This window comes from Salvelinus alpinus, chromosome 5 (assembly GCF_045679555.1).
Source record: "Salvelinus alpinus chromosome 5, SLU_Salpinus.1, whole genome shotgun sequence".
In the NCBI taxonomy this organism is placed as follows: Eukaryota; Metazoa; Chordata; class Actinopteri; order Salmoniformes; family Salmonidae; genus Salvelinus; species Salvelinus alpinus.
In genome coordinates, this window is record NC_092090.1 from 81,709,856 (window position 1) to 81,731,140 (window position 21,285).

Consider the following 21,285-nt stretch of genomic DNA (forward strand, 5'->3'; position numbering starts at 1 on the left):
GAGCGCTACCCGAACGGGAAGGGGAGCCACCTTTGGTGATAGTCGTGACAATAGCGTTTATTCTCGAGAGATCTCTGACGCGCATATACAAAACCGTTCTTTTTTATCCATTCTATTACTAACGCACATACATACACACTAATCTGGATTATCTCCTGAAGCCTTTTGACAGTTTATTACCACTTAGCTGACAGTTCCAGTCCCCCCCCAGATACGGAAAACCTAGAGGCTTGAGCTGTCTTCCCTTATCTCCACGGAGTTATAGCTTAGTCGGTTCGAACATAGGTTAATGATCAACTTAGTTTTCTTTAGGCACACACACAGACATTCCTTTCTACCCCCCTACATACTACCTAACCTCTAATCCTAATGGTTAATTATCTGGGTAGAATTATTTAATCATTTATCTTTAAACCTTGATAAAATATCTTAACATCAAGTTACATTAAAATGATTTTAATGAGAAATACAGTATTGATGATTGTGTGACTTTATGTCCAGTGTGTGTGTGCTGTTCCCCCCACTGCTCCCCCAGGGTCTCCGTTCACCCAGGCTGCTCCCTCAGGGTCTCCGTTCACCCGGGCTGCTCCCCCAGGGTCTCCGTTCACCCGGGCCAGCCTGATGAGCAGCAAGAACGACAGTGCTTACTACTTCCGGAGGAAAGAGAAGCGGCTCCGCTTCACCATCAGACGCCTGGTCAAGGCCCAAAGCTTCTACTGGACAGTCCTGTGTCTGGTGGGCCTCAACACACTGTGTGTGGCCATCGTCCATTATGACCAGCCTGAGTGGCTCACCTATGCGCTGTGTAAGTCCTGCCCAATGCCCCCCCTGCATGGGAGGGAATACTGTACTTTGCCATTGATTTCCCCACCAACACCAACCAAACCTGTCGTTCTATTTATTTGCTGTTTGTACAATGCAATCTATAGTGTATTAGTCTTATTTAATCAGTGCCTTCACTTCAGACAACAGGGTGAAGACATATTTGACTCAGTGAATTTATCTGTGTGTTTTACCTCTCCCCGGCAGATTTGGCAGAGTTTGTATTCCTGGGCTTATTTCTGACTGAGATGTCCATGAAAATGTATGGACTAGGACCTAGGAACTACTTCCATTCCTCTTTCAATTGTTTTGATTTTGGAGTGAGTGAGACTAAAATTCAATAAAACCGGTACTGCTGAAAACTGTATTGTAGAGAATTACATTACACTGCATTGTATTAAGGAGAAGCACATTTTAAGTAATTCAATGTACTCTCCTTCCAGGTGATTATAGGCAGTATTTTTGAGGTGATCTGGGCAGTTGTGAAACCTGGGGCCTCCTACGGCATCAGCGTCCTGCGAGCTCTCCGTCTGCTCAGGATTTTCAAAGTCACTAAGTGAGTGATCTGTTACGCTGTCATCCAAAACATGACATGATAACTTTACATGACACAATCTTATACATGTAGCGCTATCCTCTCCTTATTCCCCCTCTTCGTACTTCTCCTGTGTCCCTGAAGGTACTGGAACTCTCTGAGGAACCTGGTGGTCTCTTTACTGAACTCCATGAAGTCCATTATCAGCCTGCTCTTCCTCCTCTTCCTCTTCATCGTGGTGTTCGCCCTACTGGGCATGCAGCTCTTTGGGGGAATGTGAGTCAACCTCCAGTGCCTCTCATAGTATTGAATTGAATTTAATTTAATTGACATATACAACAAAATGTACAATATGGACCCAGAGGATATCACTTAAAAGTGTTAATTAAAACGCTTGTTTCCAAAGTGGTCTGTCGTGGTAATTTCCTGTATTACTAAATGATGAGAGTTTACAAACCACACACAAGTCAGAGTTATATTTTAAATTCAATCTTTAATTATTTGAGCTTCACCATAGCCCTTTGACTCTCAGATCAATTCAGTGTCTATAAATGAATTCTCTGGGAGTGTTTACAAAATAATTCTTAGTATCTTTTATAGCCAAGATACACCCCTCTCAACTCACATGACGAACCACAGATCTTAGAAACTTCACAAAGGGCCTTTTACTTGAATGAGGAGTATCCCATAGCCAGATAGCATTAGCTATAAATTATCATTCAGTTTGGTCTCTTAGACAAGGTTCTACGTCTCGTTCTTGGTACTTCCTGTTACCAAAACATTACCTCATCCAATGACATATATCAATTGTCAATTCTAGATACTCCCATCTCAAATACACCCCCTCTTCTCCCCACTCCTGGAGAAGCTCACTAAGGGGAGTGAACCTCTAGGTCATGTACTATGAAAGATAAGTTCAACATCAGAGGGGTGGTATAATGGTTCCAGACACTGCTATACTCCTCCCCCCAATGGGAAAAGGAGGGTATGACTGGCATACAGACATAGTGGAGCCCTTCACATGGTTTCACAGATATATTCATTATGAAGACAATGTTCAGACCTGACTTCTCCCTTTCTGATATTCTGCATATTACCAGACATGTAAAAGACAAGCCTGACCTCTCCCATCTCTGGGCCTCAAGTGACTTTTCCCTAGAGAAGAAATGAAAATGCAACTGCCAACAGTATAGTCAAAAAGAAGACATTCTAATGACAAGTATAAAATAAATAAAACATCTTATTTATCTATGTTACCTAACTAATTCTGATTCAGCTACGACAGGTCATCGATGGTAAAAAGGTCCTGTCCAGAACACGCACTGTACTGGAATACCCATTAGCCAGTTGTATTATTAGCCAGTTGTATTATTGTTAGCATTACCATTTAGCTTGTAATGTAATATAGATGCATGTTCTTTTACGACATTACATTGTTGCTCTAGTACTGGTATTCCCAAACTGATATTCCCAAACTGGTATTCCCAAACTGGGGTACCCCCAAAGTACGCGCTGTGCTGTCGGGGGTACGCCAAATAAAAATGTGATTCACATAAAATATATATAAAATCTTCACATTTTCAAACTGTCCATTTATGTTTTCCAACGGCGCTATGCATTTGGGTGAGGTTTTTTTCTCGCCTGGGTAGCCTCGTTTCACTGCCAAAAATAAAATTAAACCAAGTAGTGTTCAGCGAAATAACATCACATCATGTCAAATACAGGTAACCTAGTCAAATAATTAACATCCAATCACATTAACCGTTACTCTCTCGCGGGAATTCCACTAACGTATGTAGCCAAACGTAGCTGCTGCTCATTCTGTTTGCTCAAAATTGATAAATTATTCTAAAAAGTAAGGCCCTCGTCCATAGAGACACATACCAGCTCTACTGGTAGTACTGCTACTGCTACTACCAGCAGTACTACACCTGCACCTGTCGACGACACAAGTTGTTCTGCTTCCACGATTTAACATTTGTTGTTAGCCCAGCTAGAATGTACACTGACAGTTGTGAATCTGATGCAGCCGAAAAGCTACTGCCCACTTACCCGAGAAAGCACCGAACAACAGACAGAGACGTTGGACCATCGAAGAGGCGCCGGAGAAGATGGCAGACGATTTACGTGCCCCCAGCCAATTGTGTTTTTTTGTTCGCTTATTTGCATTGTTTGTAACTTTTTTTAAATTTATTTTGTACATAAGTTTGCCACTACTGTCTCTTATGACCGAAAATAACTTCTAGGCATCAGGACTGCGATTACTCACCACAGACTAGCAGAATCCTCTTTTTCCTTTCCCGACTCTGACGAGCCCGACGTGAAGGATACGCTGCTTCCTCGGGAACAGGCACCGATCCCCGTGATCTGCGTGAAGAGGAGGCAGAGAAAGAGGGCCGATAAACTTCCCTTTCCCTCCATTCTGCTAGCAAACGTGCAATCTTTGGACAATAAGATTTACTAGATTAAACTACCAACGGGACATTAAAAACTGTAACATCTTATGCTTCACGGAGTCGTAGCTGAACGACAACAACATCAACATACCGCTGACAGGTTATGCGATGTACCGGCAGGATAGAACAGTGGCGTCTGGTAGACAAAGGGCGGTGGTCTATGTATTTTTGTAAACAACAGCTGATGCACCATATCTAAGGAAGTTTCGAGCTATTGCTCGCCTGAGGTAGAGTATCTCATGATAAGCTGTAGACCACACTACATACCGAAAGAGTTTTCATCTGTATTCTTTGTCGCTGTTTACATACCACCACAGTCAGAGGCTGGCACTAAGACAGCATTGAATGAGCTGTATTCCGCCATAAGCAAACAAGAAAAGGCTCACCCAGAGGCGACGCTCCTAGTAGCCGGTGACTTTAATGCAAGAAAAGTTAAATCCGTTTAGATCCGTAAATCACCATGTTAAATGTGCAACCAGAGGAAAAATAACTCTGGATCACCTGTACTCCATACACAGAGACGCATACAAAGCTCTCCCTCGCCCTCCATTTGGCAAATCTGACCATAATTGTATCCTCTTGATTCCTGCTTATAAGCAAATATTAAAGCAGGAAGCACCAGTGACTAGATCAATAAAAAAAGTGGTCAGATGAACAAATGCTAAGCTACAGGACTGTTTTGCTAGCACAGACTGGAATATGTTCCGGTATTACTCCGATGGCATTGAGGAGTACACCACATCAGTCATTGGCTTCATCAATAAGTGTATCGATGACGTCGTCCCCATAGTGACCGTACGTACATACCCCCAACCAGAAGCCATGGAACACCGGCAGCATCCGCACTGAGCTAAAGGCTAGAGCTGCTGCTTTCAAGGAGTGGGACTCTAACCCGGACGCTTATAAGAAATCCCGCTATGTCCTCCGACGAACCATTAAACAGGCAAAGTGTCAATACAGGACTAAGATCGAATCATACAACACCGGCTCTGACGTTCGCTGGATGTGGCAGGGCTTATAAACCATTACAGACTACAAGGGGAAGCACAGCCGAGAGCTGCCCAGTGACATGAGCCTACCAGACGAGCTAAACTACTTCTATGCTCGCTTCGAGGCAGACAACACTGAAACATGCATGAGAACACCAGCTGTTCCGGAAGAGTGTGTGATCACGCTCTCCGCAGCCGATGTGAGTAAGACCTTTAAACAGATCGACTTTCACAAGGCCACAGGGCCAGATGGATTACCAGGACGTGTAATGTAAGCATGCGCTGACCAACTGGCAAGTGTCTTCGCTGACATTATCAATGTCCGAGTCTGTAATACCAACATGTTTCAAGCAGACCACCATAGTCCCTGTGCCCAAGAACACTAAGGTAACCTGCCTAAAGGACTACCGACCCGTAGAACTCACGTCTGTAGCCATGAAATGCTTTGAAAGGCTGATCATGGCTCACATCAACACCATTATCCCAGAAACCCTAGTCCCACCCCAATTTGCATACCGCCCCAACAGATCCACAGATGATGCAATCTCCATTGCACTCCACAGTGCTCTTTCCCACCTGGACAAAAAGGAACACCTATGTGAGAATGCTGTTCATTGACTACAGCTAAGCGTTCAACACCATAGTACCCTCAAAGCTCATCAATAAGCTAAGGACCCTGGGACTAAACACCTCCCTCTGCAACTGGATCCTGGACTTCCTGACGGGCCACCCCCAGGTGGTAAGGGTATGTAACAACACATCCGCCACGCTGATCCTCAACACTGGGGCCCCTCGGATGCGTACTCAGAACCTTTCTGTACTCCCTGTTCACTCATTACTGCACGACTCCAACACCATCATTAAGTTTGCTGATGACAACAGTGGTAGGCCTGATCACCGTCAACGACGAAACAGCATATAGAGAGGAGGTCAGAGACCTGGCCTTGTCGTGCCAGGACAACAGCCTCTCCCTCAACATGATCAAGACAAAGGAGACGATTGTGGACTACGGGAAAAAGATGACAGAGCACGCCCCCGTTCTCATCGACTGGGCTGCAGTGGAGCAGATTGAGAGCTTCAAGTTCTTTGGTGTCCATATCACCAACAAACTAACATGGTCCAAGCGCATCAAGACAGTCGTGAAGAGGGCACGACAAAACCTATTCCCCCTCAGGAGACGGAAAAGATTTGGCATGGGTCCTCAGATCCTCAAAAAGTTCTACAACTGCACCATCGAGAACATCCTGACTGGTTGCATCACTGCCTGGTATGGCAACTGCTTGGCCTCCGACCGCAAGGCACTACAGATGGTAGTGCGAACGGACCAGTACATCACTGGGGCTAAGCTTCCTTCCATCCAGGACCTCTTTACCAGGCGGTGTTAGTGGAAGGCCTTAAAAATGGTCATAGACTCCAGCCACCCTAGTCATTGACTGTTCCCTTTGCTACCGCACGGCAAGTGGCACCAGAGAGCCAAGTCTAGGTCCAAGAGGTTTCTAAACAGCTTCTACCCTCAAGCCATAAGACTCCTGAACATCTAGTCAAATGGCTACCCAGACTATTTGCAGTGCTCCCCCCCCCCACCCCCTCTTTACACCACTGCTAGTCTCTGTTGTCATCTATGCATAGTCACTTTAACTCTACCTACATGTACATACTACCTCAAATAACCAGTGCCCCCTCACATTGACTCTGTATCAGTACCCACCTGTATATAGTCTCGCTATTGTTATTTCACTACTGCTCTTTAATTACTTGTTACTTTTATCTCTTATTCTTATCTGTATTTTTTTAACTGCATTGTTGGTTAGGGGCTTGTAAGTAAGCATTTCACTGTAAGGTCTACACCTGTTGTATTTGGCGCATGTGACTAATACATTTTGATTCGATTTGAAATACATTGATTTGAAGTTCACTTATATTGGGAGTAGTGCCTTTCCTCAGCCACAGTGTGTTATATGTGCAAAAGTACTATCTCACAACTCGATGAAACCTTCACTCTTGTGCAGACATTTAGAAACAAAACATGCCAATTTGAAAAATAAGACACAGGAGTTTTTTGAGCGAGAATTAAGACAACTTTTGAGTGGTAAGAAATGTATAAAAGCAACAGATACCTTTAATAAGAAGGAGCTGGAAGAGTCTTATATGGTGAGCTACCGAGTGGCTAGGACAGGCAAGCCCCATACTATTGTGGAGGACTTCATTCTTCCTGCTGTCGCGGATATGGCTGGAACAATTCTGGGGGAAAAGGCCCAAAAAACTATACAGACAATGGCTCCATCAAACAACACTGTTTCACAACGCATCAGTGACATGGCAGGAGATGTTTTGAAACAATTACTGCTTCGCATACAACCCAGTTAATGCTATACGTTACAGCTGGATGAGTCAACAGACGTGGTGGGCCTGGCACAGCTCCTGGTATATGTCTGTTTATGGGGGGTCAATTAAGGAAGACATCCTCTTCTGGAAACCAGGACAACAGGAGAGGATATTTTTAAAGCACTGGACAGCTTTGTGACATCAAATGGACTTTGGTGGTCAAGATGTGTTGGTGTTGTACTGATGGCGCAAAAGTCGTGACAGGGAGACATAGTGGAGTGGTAACGCGCGTGCAAGCAGTTGCTCCCAACGCAACTTGGGTACACTGCAGCATTCACCGAGAGGCTCTTGCTGCCAAAGGAATGCCTGACGGCTTGAAAGATGTTTTGGACACTACAGTGAAAATTGTTTAAAAAAATGAAAATGAACTCTCGTGTATTTTCTGCACTATGCAATGATATGGGCCGCGACCATGTAACGCCTTTACAACATACAGAAGTGCGCTGGTTATCAAGGGGGGAAGTATTGACACATTTTTGAATTGAGAGACGAGCTTAAAGTTTTCTTTACTGACCAAAATGTTCACTTGTATGACCGCTTGCATGATGACAAGTTTCTCACACGACTGGCCTATCTGGGGGATGTTTTTTCTCGCCGGAATGATCTGAATCTAGGATTACTGGGACTCTCCACAACTATATTCAATGAGCGGTACAAAATTGAGGCTATGATTAAAAAGTTGGAGCTCTTCTCTGTCTTTCCATCATTGTATGATTTTTTGTGTGCAAATTAACTCAAGCTTACGGACAATGTCAAATGTGATTTAGCGAAGCACCTGAGTGAGTTGGGTGTGCAATAACGCAGGTACTTTCCCGAAACGGATGACACAAACAACTGGATTCGTTGTCCCTTTCTTGCTCTGCCTCCAGTCCACTTACCGATATCTGAACAAGAGAGCCTCATCGAAATTGCAATAAGCGGTTCTGTGAAAATTGAATTACTTGTTACTTTTATCTCTTATTCTTATCTGTATTTTATACCACTGATATACCACTGATGCCCTTTGCAACCACGTACCTATGTGAGAGTGGATTCTGGGCCCTCACTAGCATGAAACCTAAATACAGGCACAGATTGTGTGTTGGAAATGATTTAAGACTGAGACTCTCTCCAATACAACCCAACATTGCAGAGTTATGTGCATCCTTTCAAGCACACCATTTCTCATTGTCCTGTGGTGAGTTATTCACAATTTTCGATCAACAAATAAAGTTTTATATGTAAGACGGCTAAATAAAGAGCAAAATGATTGATTTTCATTATATTATTTGTGCCCTGGTCCTATAATAGCTCTTTGTCACTTCCCACGAGCCAGGTAGTGACAAACTCACACTCATTCTTATGTTTAATGAATGTATTGTATGGTGTGTGTGTGTGGCAGGCTTACAATCATGGCAAAAAACAACATTTGAGAATGCTCTAACCCTGGTGCTAGAGGGGGTACTGGAGCTGGAGGTTGAATGTTTGAAGGGGTACGGGACTATAAAAAGTTTGGGAACCAGTGCTCTAGTATTATGGAAAGCAGAGTGAGTAACAGTGTGGAGAGCAGTATTAAAAGGAGAGGTTTTCATTACTCCGCTCTATGAATTATTGATCCCACTCAGATACAGAGTAGATGGTCTCTCTGATTTTCAGCTTCAGTTGTGATAATAATAATAATCCATTTAATGCGAATACACTCCAGTCATGTGATCTAAATGCACAAAGTGCAGGCAGAGAGGACATTATAAACAAATAGATGCATGCAGCTGATCCAGAGAGAAATTAGGCTTGGCATGCCTTGACATGCGAGCCTGGGAATATGAACTACTGTAGAATCACTCCCTTGCTGACATAATGTAAGCAGGATTTGTGTGTTGTTCAAGACCTTCCAGTGCAGTGTTCAGTCTGTGTTGTTCAGGCTCTTTCAGTGCAGTGTTCAGTCAGGCTCTGTGTTGTTCAGGCTATTCTAGTGCAGTGTTCAATCAGACTGTGTTGTTCAAGCTATTTCAGTGCAGTGTTCAGTCAGTGTGTGTGTTTTCAGGCCCTTTCAGTGCGGTGTTCAATCAGGATATGTGTTGTTCTGGACCTTCCAGTGCAGTGTTCCGTCTGTGTTGTTCATTCTCTTCCTGTGCAGTGTTCAGGCTCTTTCAGTGCAGTGTTCAGTCAGTGTGTGTTGTTCAGGCCCGTCCAGTGTTCAGTCTGTATTGTTCATGCTCTTTCAGAGCAGTGTTCAGTCTGTGTTGTTCAATCTCTTTCAGTGCAGTGTTCAGTCTGTGTTGTTCAGGCTCTTTCCGTCCAATGTTCAGTCACGCTGTGTGTTCAGGCTCTTCCAGTGCAGTGTTCAGTCAGAATGTGTTGTTCAGGCCCTTCTAGTGCAGTGTTAAATCAGGCTGTGTGCTGTTTAGGCTCTTTCAGTGCAGTGTTCAGTTTGTGTTATTCAGGCTCTTTCAGTGCAGTGTTCAATCAATCTGTTCATTCTCTTTCAGTGCAGTGTTCAATCAGCCTGTGTGTTGTTCAGGCTCTTCCAGTGCAGTGTTCAGTCAGTGTGTGTGTTTTCAGGCCCTTTTAGTGAGGTGTTCAATCAGGATGGGTGTTGTTCAGGCTCTTTCAGTGCAGTGTTCAGTCAGTATAAGGTGTGCAGGACCTTCCAGTGCAGTGTTCAGTCTGTGTTGTTCAGGCTCTTCCAGTGCAGTGTTCAGTCTGTGTTGTTCAGGCTCTTCCAGTGCAGTGTTCAATCAGAAATATACTAAGGACTAGTTGTTGTGAAGCTTGCTTCACACAGCCAGATCCAGCCAAAGCCTGACCCCTCAAAGCTGTTCATGAAATACAGTACCATTCAAAAGTTTGCACACACCTACTCATTCAAGGGGTTTTCTTAATTTTTTACTATTTCCTACATTGTAGAATAATAGTGAAGACATCAAATTTGTGAAATAACACATGGAATCATGTAGTAACCAAAAAAGTGTTAAACAAATCAAAATATATGAGACTCTTCAAAGTAGCCACCTTTTGCCTTGATGACAGCTTTGTACACTCTTGGCATTCTCTCAACCAGCTTCATGAGGAAGTCACCTGGAATACCTTGTCACAACACAACTGATTCCAGGTGAATTCCTCATGAAGCTGACTGAGAGAATGCCAAGAGTATGCAAAGCTGTCATCAAGGCAAAGGGTGGCTACTTTGAAGAGTCTCATATATTTTTATTTTTTATTTAATTTAATTTAAATAACACTTTTTTAGTTACTACATGATTCCATATGTGTTATTTCATAGTTTTGATGTCTTCAGTATTATTCTACAATGTAGAAAATAGTAAAAATAAAGAACAATAATAACCCTGGATTGAGTAGGTGTGTCCAAACTTTTGACTGGTACTGTATATGCTAGACAAATCGACTTGAGCTGACGTACTCCATCCAGGTGCATGAATCATTATGCATTATGCACTCTTTGAATATCATCTACACTGAGCGTACAAAACATTAGGAATACCTTCTTAATATTGAGTTGCATCCCCTTTTGCCCTCAGAAGATTGTCAATTTGTCAGGGCATGGACTCTACAAGCAGTCGAAGCGTTCCACAGGGATGCTGGCTCTAATGCTTCCCACAGTTGTGTTAAGTTGGCTGGATGTCCTTTGGTTGGTGGAACATTCCTGATACACACAGGAAACTGTTGAGCTTGAAAAACCTACTACCATACCCCTTTCAAAGGCACTTAAATATTTTGTCTTGCCCATTCACCCTCTAAATGGCACACATACAAAATCCATGTCTCAATTGTCTCAAGGCTTAAAAATCCTTCTTTAACTTGTCTCCTCCCATTCATGTACACTGATTGAAGTGGATTTAACAAGTGACATCAATAAGGAATCATAGCTTTCTCCTGGATTCACCTGATCAGTCTGTCATGGAAAGAGCAGGTGTTCTTAAGGTTTTGTATACTTAGTCTTTACCCTATAGCAGGGCTTGACATTAACGCTTGTTCTCTTGTCCGGGCAAGTAAAACATTTTTAGATTTAAGTTGTCCGAATGGACAAGTAATAAAAATGACAGAAAAATTACAATATCAAACAATTACTTCGATTAGAATTGGATCAGAGATGCCAACATTGGAATAATATTCAAATCTATTTTTCATGTACATAAATTTAAAAAAAGCCTACATGTCAGTGTAGGTGATATGCATATTGACTACAGCCTCGTGTCCAAACCGATGCTGATATGAGGGAGGCGCCTGAACGCTTTAATGAGACTTTTAATTACATGCAGTGCATTCGGAAAGTATTCAGACCACTTTACTTTTCCCACATTTTGTTAAGCTACAGCCTTATTCTAAAATTGATGAAATGAAAAATGTTCTTCATCACATTTGATTTGATTCAGACCCATTGCTATGAGACTCGAAATTGAGCTCAGGTGCACCATGTTTCCATTGATCATCCTTGAGATGTTTCTACAACTTGATTGGAGTCCACCTGTGGTAAATTTAATTGATTGGACATGATTTGGAAAGGCACACACCTGTCTATATAAGGTCCCACCGTTGACAGTGCATGTCAGAGCAAAAACCAATTCATGTGGTTGAAGGAATTGTCCGTAGAGCTCCGAGACAGGATTGTGTCAAGGTACAGATCTGGGGAAGGCTACCAAAAAAATCTGCAGCATTGAAGGTCCCCAAGAACACAGTGGCCTCCATAATTCTTAAATGGAAGAAGCTCTTCCAAGAGCTGGCCGCCAGGCGAAACTGAGCAATCGGGGGAGAAGGGCTTTGGTCAGGGAGGTGACCAAGAACCCGATGGTCCTCTGTGGAGATGGGAGAACCTGCCAGAAGGACAACCATCTCTGCAGCACTCCACCAATCAGGCCTTTATGGTAGAGTGGCCAGACGGAAGCCACTCCTCAGTAAAAGGTACATGACAGCCCTCTTGGAGTTTGCCAAAAGGCACCTAAAGGACTCTCAGAACATGAGAAACAAGATTTTATGGTTTGATGAAACCAAGATTGAACTTTGGCCTGAATGCCAAGTGTCACGTCTGGAGGAAACCTGGCACCATCCTTACAGTGAAGCATGGTGGTGGCAGCATCATGCTGTGGGGATGTATTTCAGCGGCAGGGACTGGGAGACTAGTCAGGATCGAGGGAAAGATGAACGGAGCAAAGTACAGAGAGATCCTTGATGAAAACCTGCTCCAGAGCGCTCTCGACCTCAGACTGGGGGTGAATGTTCACCTTCGAAACAGGACAACAACCGTAAGCACACAGCCAAGACAACGCAGGAGTGGCTTCAGGACAAGTCTCTGAATGTTCTTGAGTGGCCCAGCCAGTGCCTGGACTTGAACCCGATCGAACATCTCTGGAGAGACCTGAAAATAGCTGTGCAGTGACGCTCCCCATCCAACCTGACAGGGCTTGAGAGGATCTGCAGGGAAGATTGTGAGAAACTCCCCAAATACAGGTGTGCCAAGCTTGTAGCGTCATACACAAGAAGACTTAAGGCTGTAATCGCTGCCTAAGATGCTTCAATAAAGTACTGAGTAAAGGGTCTGAATACTTATATAAACGTGATATTTCAGTTTATTTTATTTTATAAATTAGCTAACATTTCTAAAAAACTGTTTTTGCTTTGTCATTATGGGGTATTGGCTGTAGATTGATGAGGGGGAAAAAACAGTTTAATCCATTTTTAGAATAAGGCTGTAACATAATACAATTTGGAAAAAGTCAAGGGGTCAGATTACTTTCCGAATGCACTGTAAATACAGGCTAAACGCCAGTCATGTTTGAGAAATATAATGAAGGATAAATAATGTTTTGTACATTCAGTGTATATTTAACATCATGCCTGTTCCAGTGAAAAGAAAATAAACACATTTAGTGAGATGCATGCCGTATTAGATGCACACTATAGCCGAAGTCACTTGTTTTATCTATTGTGTTCTATTGTATTTATCTATTATATTTGGTATTTTATCATGATTCACTTGTACAGATGCACATATTTTTACCTTACAGTAGGGTGGATTAAACAGGGTTTTATGCTGACCTGCATTGTCTTTTCTCTAGTTGGGAAACTAATGAGATATGTACTAATGAATATCTGTATATGCACCAAGGATTTTAGCAGGCAGAGAGAAGAAATATTTCGTTTGCTTTCTACATCACTCTCATTGTTGGAAAGTGTAATGAGGTCCCTGTAGATTCTCCCATAGCAATACAGAATATCAAGATTAGCATAAGTTTATCTTCAACTCCCCATTAGCTAGGAATGTGTTCTGCTGTGAGATCAGCCTTGACGGAGAGGTTTACGTTAGCCAACCAAGCTGTTAGGGCTCTGACAGTAGCAAGATGTACTATAAATATTGTGCTGGAGCAACACAATAATATATTATTACTAAGTGTGATTCTTCTACATTTTTCAATGGTCACAAAGGTGATGAGGGATTATAAAATATAGTGTGAACCTGTGTGATAGCCAGGTATAGCTCAAAGTTAACAACCTCTCTAATCTGTGTTTCCTATTGCAGGTTTAATTTTGAAGAGGAGACACCAACAACAAACTTCGACACCTTTCCAGCAGCCATTCTCACAGTTTTCCAGGTGATGTTTACAAAATGCTCAATGAAGTTGTGCTTTGTTTGCCTTTTGAAAATCACTTTATATTATAATTACTGTAATACCGTTAGCTAAATCCGTGACAATATGTTTGTGTCTCCTAGATTCTGACAGGAGAGGACTGGAATGCGGTGATGTATCATGGGATAGAGTCCCAGGGGGGCGTGCGCCGGGGAATGTTCTCCTCCATCTACTTCATCGTTCTCACCCTGTTTGGAAACTGTATCCTCTCTGGATGATCGACCTGCATTGATTAAATCAAATCAAATAGTATTTTTCACATGCGTCGTAAACAACAGGTGTAGACGAACAGTGAAATGCTTACTTATGGGCCCTTCCCAACAATGCAGAGAGAGAAAAAAAGATAGTAGCACGAGGAATAAGTACACAATGAGTAACGAATGATAACTCCTCTATAAGCATCACGAGGCCTGTGATAGTAACATGATTTGACATAGATTTGTACACTATAAGAATTTAAATATACACTGAGTATACCAAACATTAGGAACACCACCCATTTTGCCCTCAGAACAGCCTCAATTCGTCAGGGCATGGATTCTACAAGCAGTCGAAAGCGTTCCACAGGGATGCTGGCCCATGTTGACTCCAGTGCTTCCCACAGTTGTGTCAAGTTGGCTGGATGTCCTTTGGTGGACCATTCTTGATACACATGGGAAACTTGAGCGTGAAAAACCCATCAGTGTTGCAGTTTTTCACACAAACCCATGCACCTGGCACCTACTACCATACCCTGTCCAAAGACACTTAAATCTTTTGTCTTGCCCATTCACCCTCTGAATGGCACACATAAACAATCCAATTATTCTTTAACCTGTTTCTTTCCCTTCATCTACACTGATTGAAGTGGATTTAACAAGTGACATCAATAAGGGATCATAGCTTTCAGCTGGATTCACCTGGTCAGTCTATGTCATGGAAAGATCAGGTGTTCTTAATGTTTTGTCTACTCAGTGTATACTGTATAGCAGGGCTTGACATTAACACTTGTCCTCTTGTCTTGGACAACAAGAATATAGATTTAAATTGTCCGAAAGGAAAAGTATAAAGAAAATCTAACTAAAATCACAATGTCAAACAATTACTCCGATCAGAGAGGCTAACATTGGAATAATATTCAAATCTATTTTTCATGTACATAAATAAAAAAATAAATCAAAGTGTAAGTGATATGCATATTGGCTGCAGCCTCATGTCCAAACCGATACCTTACCGTGAAATGCTTACTTAACCAACAATGCAGTTTCAAGAAAATATTTACTAAATACTAACAAACAAAAAAATAACACGATAAAATAATAATAACGAGGCTATATACAGGGGGTACCAAGTCAATGTGCGAGGGTACAGGTTAGTCAAGGTAATTGAGGTAATATGTACATGTAGGTAGGGGTAAAGTGACTGTGCATAGATAATAAACAGCGAGTAGCAGCAGCGTAAAAAAGGGGGTCAAATCAAATAGTCCAGGTAGCCATTTTATTAATTGTTCAGCAGACTTATAGCTTGGGGTAGAAGCTGTAAAGGAGCCTTTGGACCCCGACTCGGCGCTCTGGTACCGCTTGCCGTGCCATAGCAGAGAGAACAGTCTATGATAATTTGTAGGGCCTTCCACTGACACCGTCTGGTATAGAGGTCCTGGATGGCAGAAAGCTTGGCCCCAGTGATGTACTGGGCGGTACGCACCACCCTTTGTAGCGCCTTACATTTGGATGCAGAGCTGTTGCCATACCAGGCGGTGATGCAACCAGTCAGAATGCTCTCAATGGTGCAGCTGTAGCACTTTTTGACACCACACTGCCAGGACTGACCTCCTCTCTATAGGCTGTCTCATCATTGTGGGTGATCAGGCCTACCACTGTTGTGTAATTGGCAAACTTAATGATGGTGTTGGAGTCATGCTTGGCCTCGCAGTCATTGGTGAACAGGGATTACAGGACGGGACTAAGCACGCACCCCTGAGGGGCACCCTGTGTTGAGGATCAGTGTGGCAGATGTGTTGTTGCCTACCCTTACCACCTGGGGGCGGCCCGTCAGGAAGTCCAGGATCCAGTTGCAGAGGGAGGTGTTTAGTCCCAGGGTCCTTAGCTTAGGGATGAGCTTTGAGGGCACTATGGCGTTGAACACTTAGCTGTAGTCAATGAACAGCATTCTCACATAGGTGTTCCTTTTTTCCAGGTGGGAAAGGGCAGTGTGGAGTACAATTGAGATTGCATCATCTGTGGATCTTTTGGGGCGGTATGTGAATTGGAATGGGTCTACGTTTTCCGGGAAGATGCTGTTGTGAGCCATGACCAGCCTTTCAAAGCACTTCATGGCTACAAGCGTGAGTGCTATGGATCGGTAGTCATTTAGGCAGGTTACCTTGGCGTTCTTGGGCACAGGGACTATGGTGGTCTGCTTGAAACATGTATATATTATAGACTCGGTCAGGGAGGGGTTGAAAATGTCAGTGAAGACACTTGCCAGTTGGTCGGTGCATGCTTTGAGTACATGTCCTGGTAATCCATATGGCTCTGCGGCCTTGTGAATGTTGACCTGTTTTAAGGTCCTACTGACGTCGGCTACGGAGAGTGTGATCACACAGTCGTCCCAAACAGTTGGTGTTCTCGTGCATGCTTCAGTGTTGCTTGCCTCGAAGCGAGCATAGATGGCATTTAGCTCGTCTGGTAGGCTCGAGTCACTGGGCAGCTCATGACTGGATTTCCCTTTGTGATCCATAATAGTTTGCAAGCCCTGCCACATCCAACGAGCATCAGAGCCGGTATAGTAGGATTCAATCCGTCCTGTATGGACGCTTTCACTGTTTGATAGTTCGTCTGAGGGCATAGCGGGATTTCTCATAAGTGTCTGCATTATTGTCCGCTCCTTGAAAGCGGCATCTCTAGCCTTTAGGTCAGTGTGGATGTTGCCTGTAATCCATGGCTTCTGGTTAGGGTTCAGATTTTAATGTCCCTTTGGTAGGATAGTCTCGAACAGAGCTCATCCAGTTTATTCTCAAGTGATTGCATGTTGGCCAATAGGAAGGAGGGTAGAAGTGGGTTACCCACTCGCCAAGAATTCTCACAAGGCACCCGGATCAGCGCCTCTATATCTCAGTCTCCTCTTCATGTGAATGAGGGGGATTGGGGCCTGGTCCGGAAGCAGCGGTAAAATCCTTCACGTCAGACTCAATAATGAAATAATCTTTGTCCAGTTCGAGGTGAGTAATTGCTGTTATGATATCCAGAAGTTTTTTTTGGTCATAGGAGATGGAAGCAGAAACATTACGTACCATAAAAGTTACAAACAATATGGAAAAAAAACACACAAAATAGCACAATTGGTTAGGAGCCCGTAAAACAGCAGCCATCCCCTCCGGCACCATTTTCTTTCCTATGATCTTCTATGTAGAAGAACCCCTTACCTTCTAACCACTCTTGTGTAGCTTGTAAACAAAACATGTTACATGTGCAGGTTCATGAGAGTCTCAGCTTTTCATAGATAGCTTTTAACAGTTTGTAGCTCAAACCATTTGGACTCTATGGAAATGTTTGTATAAAGTCCTTCGGGATCCACCCTTGTCTCACCAACACTGCTCTAGCTCTGTCCCCGTTTATCACACAAACTAATGGTCTGTAGCTCAAACACAAAATGTTTTAAAGGGCTTAGTCTAAAATGTGCCGGCTGTATAGTGGAACTAATTGGGTTAAAGGCTCCTTAACAGCTTCTACCACCAAGCCATAAGACTGCTGAACAGTTAATGAAATGGCTACCCGGACCATTTGCATTGACCCCCTCCCCCTTTTTTTATGCTGCTGCTACTCAGTGTTTATTATCTATGCACGGTCACTTTAACCCTACCTACATATTACCTCAATTACCTTGACTAACTTGTACCCCCGCACATTGACTCGGTATCGGTACCACCTGTATATAGCCTCGTTATTGTAATATTTTTCTTATTTTTTCTTAGCTGGATTGTTGATTAAGGGCTTGTAACTAAGCATTTCATGGTAACACCTGTTGTATTCGGCGCATGTGACAAATAAAATGTTTGATTTGTGTTAAAGGGGCAGTGTTGTATTTTGAAGCAGGCTTGAATATGCAAAGAAGCCAATAGGCAGCGTGTAGCCTACATTTTTGTCTGATTCTCTATGGTAAAAAATATTGTAAAAAATATTGTGATGCATTTTATTTTGTAAAGTGCTTCCTTGCATCATACAATTATGTAAAAATGGTGTTACACCTTTTTTTTTGGGGGGGGGACAAGTGAAAAATCAGTCCTACTTGTGGCAAAAAAATAGTTAATGTCAAGCTCTACTGTATAGGATGATTAGGATCCGATGTAAATATTGATTGATTGACTGTTTGAATTTACCTGACCACTCACTGATCAGACACTCTGCTCAATGTCTTCTTGGCCATCGCTGTTGACAACCTTGCAAACGCACAGGAGCTCACTAAGGTAATGGTACATAGTACAGTAGGGCTTCCAGCCTGGGAACGAGAGAGAGATAGCAAAAGTTCAGCTGATGATCCATCATAAAAGTCAGCTGTCTAATCAAACGACACATGGAATTTAATCCCTGTATTTATGCTTGTTGAATTAGACAGGTAATATTCCTATTAGGTTATAGAGTGCCTTGCTTTACTAGTTCCCTTACCCTGTCGTCTGGTGCTGTTCTGGGATGACTGCTGTTTGTCCTGGTCAATAACTCAAAGCAGTAAATCTCCTAACTGGTTGTAGGCTTTTCGACCATTAATATTTCACCTATGGGGAAGAGGCTTAAATCTTAGCGGTCACTCCAGAAAGAGTTGATGTCGTTGATTTGTTGGCTTGTGGCAGGGCTTATCATCATGTCTCCATTGATGGCCCTCCTACCCACCCCTGTGTGATCTTTTTTCCTCTGTGTGTATGTGCTCCCCAGGACGAGGAGGAGCAGGAGGTGGCCATCACTAAGAAAATGGCCCTCCAGAAAGTCAAGGAGGTGAAGGAGGTCAGCCCCATGTCGGCAGCTAACATCTCCATCACAGCGTAAGTCATGATATGGCGTTTGATCCAGTTTCTCCCTGCTTACCCCTCTGCCCCCCCCCCAAGCACACCACACTGTATCCCCCTCCTGAGAGATGCTCTTTTATATTATTTTAAGTTTGTCTACATGAGATGTTGTGTTGTTTGTGGCTCTATATACTGTAAGTTGTATTATCCTGTCTGTAGGCCCAGTTTTTTTGTGGATTGTGTTCTGAGTTTTGAATGATTTAACCCTTCTGTTCCCAATGTCTGGTGTTTTGATAGATCATGTGTTCTCTCTTTGAGTCACTGTAGGGCTCAATGTTGTAAATGTGTGAGAAGCAGTTAGTAAAAGGCTTAAGAAGGGTCAGAGATACCTTAATACTCTGGCTCCCACCCCCACATAGGCTACACAGTATGCTGTACACAGGCCAACATGGAGCGGAGAGGGCAATGCCAGCAAGGTAATTTCATAAACAATGAGCATAGATTGAGCATGCAATGCTGTACATTCAGACACATGGTTCTGTGGTGTATACCATTGTTGGGCCCCACCACTAATCTCTTTTGAGTGACAGGCACTTAACATAAAATGTCAATTGAGCTAGCTAAATAGATAGTCCACATGAGATTTTGAGCATATCAGTCATTATATGTGGCACTGTATCCTTGTACTGCCGTTCACCTATGTATAACACCTGCGATTAGTGTCTTCATAGTAGATGTTAGCAGGATATTGGATTCTGTCATTGTTTTAAATGTTTTGTCTTAAATGTTTCAAAGCACTATTTTATCTTATTAAAAAAATGTGATGTAGCCATCAATTTGAGAACCTTATTAATATTTGTTTTGAGAATTTTTTCCTCCAAATTTATTCAAACTAATTATAAATGTAATGTAACTGGACTTGAAACATGGCACCTATAAATCTCTTGCACAGAGATTTACAGAGATTTGTGTCTCTGCATTGTGAGATATGACTATATTCACTATTGTCTTGGAGGTTGAACGTCTCAAAACTGCTACTATCATTCCTTTGTTTCCTCAGTCTGCTGGTCTCAAACTGAGACTCCCATTGAGTTGACGTCTAATAGGAAAGTACAGGGACAGACAGGTGGATGGATGGAAAGAGGGTGTCCTGTCCTCCTTCTGACCCTGAACTCTCCCCCTCTTTTGTTCTCCCTCCCCCAACTTTTGTTTTTTTGCATGTGCAGTTTTGTAAAGCAAAGTCGAGGTGCACTCTCTCGCAGCTCGTCCGTCTGCAGCGTTAATTCACTGTGAGTGTTTACTCTCCGTTACACTTTACTTCATCACCCTCCTCCTCCCTAGCCTGGGTCCCATTCACTATGTACAGTAGCCAATTCTTCTATCGTTATCATGCCTTTTAATGTTGGGCTTGGCTGGAAACGAACACAGAGAGGAGTTGGCTAAAGCCCACACTGGACCACCTGGCTACCCCCCCCTTCCTCCGTCTCCCCCTTGACTCCCAACTGTTCCCCTAAGCATGGTGTCATACCATTATGAGTTTTCCACTGTGTTGAACTGTTGCAGATGAATGTGGAAGCCTGCCTCAGTAATGGGTGTCATGAGATGGTATGCTCATGCTGTATCTACATATGTTTGTCATGATGGACCAGTGAATGTATTGAATACTGTACATCTGCACTTGTTGCAGTGACTGAGCTCTCCTCGTGACTCTCCCTCTCTAAAGAATGACTTCCTGCCTATACTGGGTTTACCACTCAGAGGTAGTCTGTTGTGCTGCTGGACAAGACTGGGCTGGGTTAACAGCAAGCCCCTGCTGTGTAGAGCAGACGTTCTGTAGGGGAGAGACTGAAAGCCGTTCTCACTCCCTGTCTTAATGACCCACAGCAAAGCCACTAGAAACTGTCGCTGACGCTCAGTGAGTCAGCAGTTCCATCTGAGCAGCTCTGTAATGGCCACCATGTGCCACAGGACCAGATGCCACTGTCAAGCAGCTGGAGAGGCAAAAAAAAAAAACACACACACACACACACACACACACACACACACACACACACACACACACACACACACACACACACACACACACACACACACACACACACACACACACACACACACACACACACACACACACACACACACACACACACACACACACACACACACACACACACACACACACACACACACACACACACACACACACACACACACACACACACACACACACACACACACACACACACACACACACACACACACACACACACACACACACACACACACACACACACACACACACACACACACACACACACACACACACACACACACACACACACACACACACACACACACACACACACACACACACACACACACACACACACACACACACACACACACACACACACACACACACACACACACACACACACACACACACACACACGTGTTTAAGATAAAGTCAAGTACTAAATCTCCTTATTGTAGTGCAATA

The 21,285-nt window shown here is 43.3% G+C and overlaps 1 protein-coding gene across 1 annotated transcript in view; it reads left to right on the forward strand.

Annotated features, from left to right (window-relative positions):
* cacna1ba (calcium channel, voltage-dependent, N type, alpha 1B subunit, a) overlaps positions 1-21,285 on the forward strand; it is a 162,853-nt gene that overhangs the window by 93,846 nt on the left and 47,722 nt on the right. Inside the window, exons 11-20 of the mRNA XM_071403658.1 lie at positions 536-805; positions 1,030-1,142; positions 1,266-1,378; positions 1,502-1,633; positions 13,699-13,771; positions 13,891-14,008; positions 18,184-18,251; positions 18,715-18,821; positions 19,205-19,261; positions 20,012-20,074. Coding sequence (XP_071259759.1) covers positions 536-805; positions 1,030-1,142; positions 1,266-1,378; positions 1,502-1,633; positions 13,699-13,771; positions 13,891-14,008; positions 18,184-18,251; positions 18,715-18,821; positions 19,205-19,261; positions 20,012-20,074 — 1,114 coding nt within the window. The remainder of the gene's footprint in view (positions 1-535; positions 806-1,029; positions 1,143-1,265; positions 1,379-1,501; positions 1,634-13,698; positions 13,772-13,890; positions 14,009-18,183; positions 18,252-18,714; positions 18,822-19,204; positions 19,262-20,011; positions 20,075-21,285) is intronic.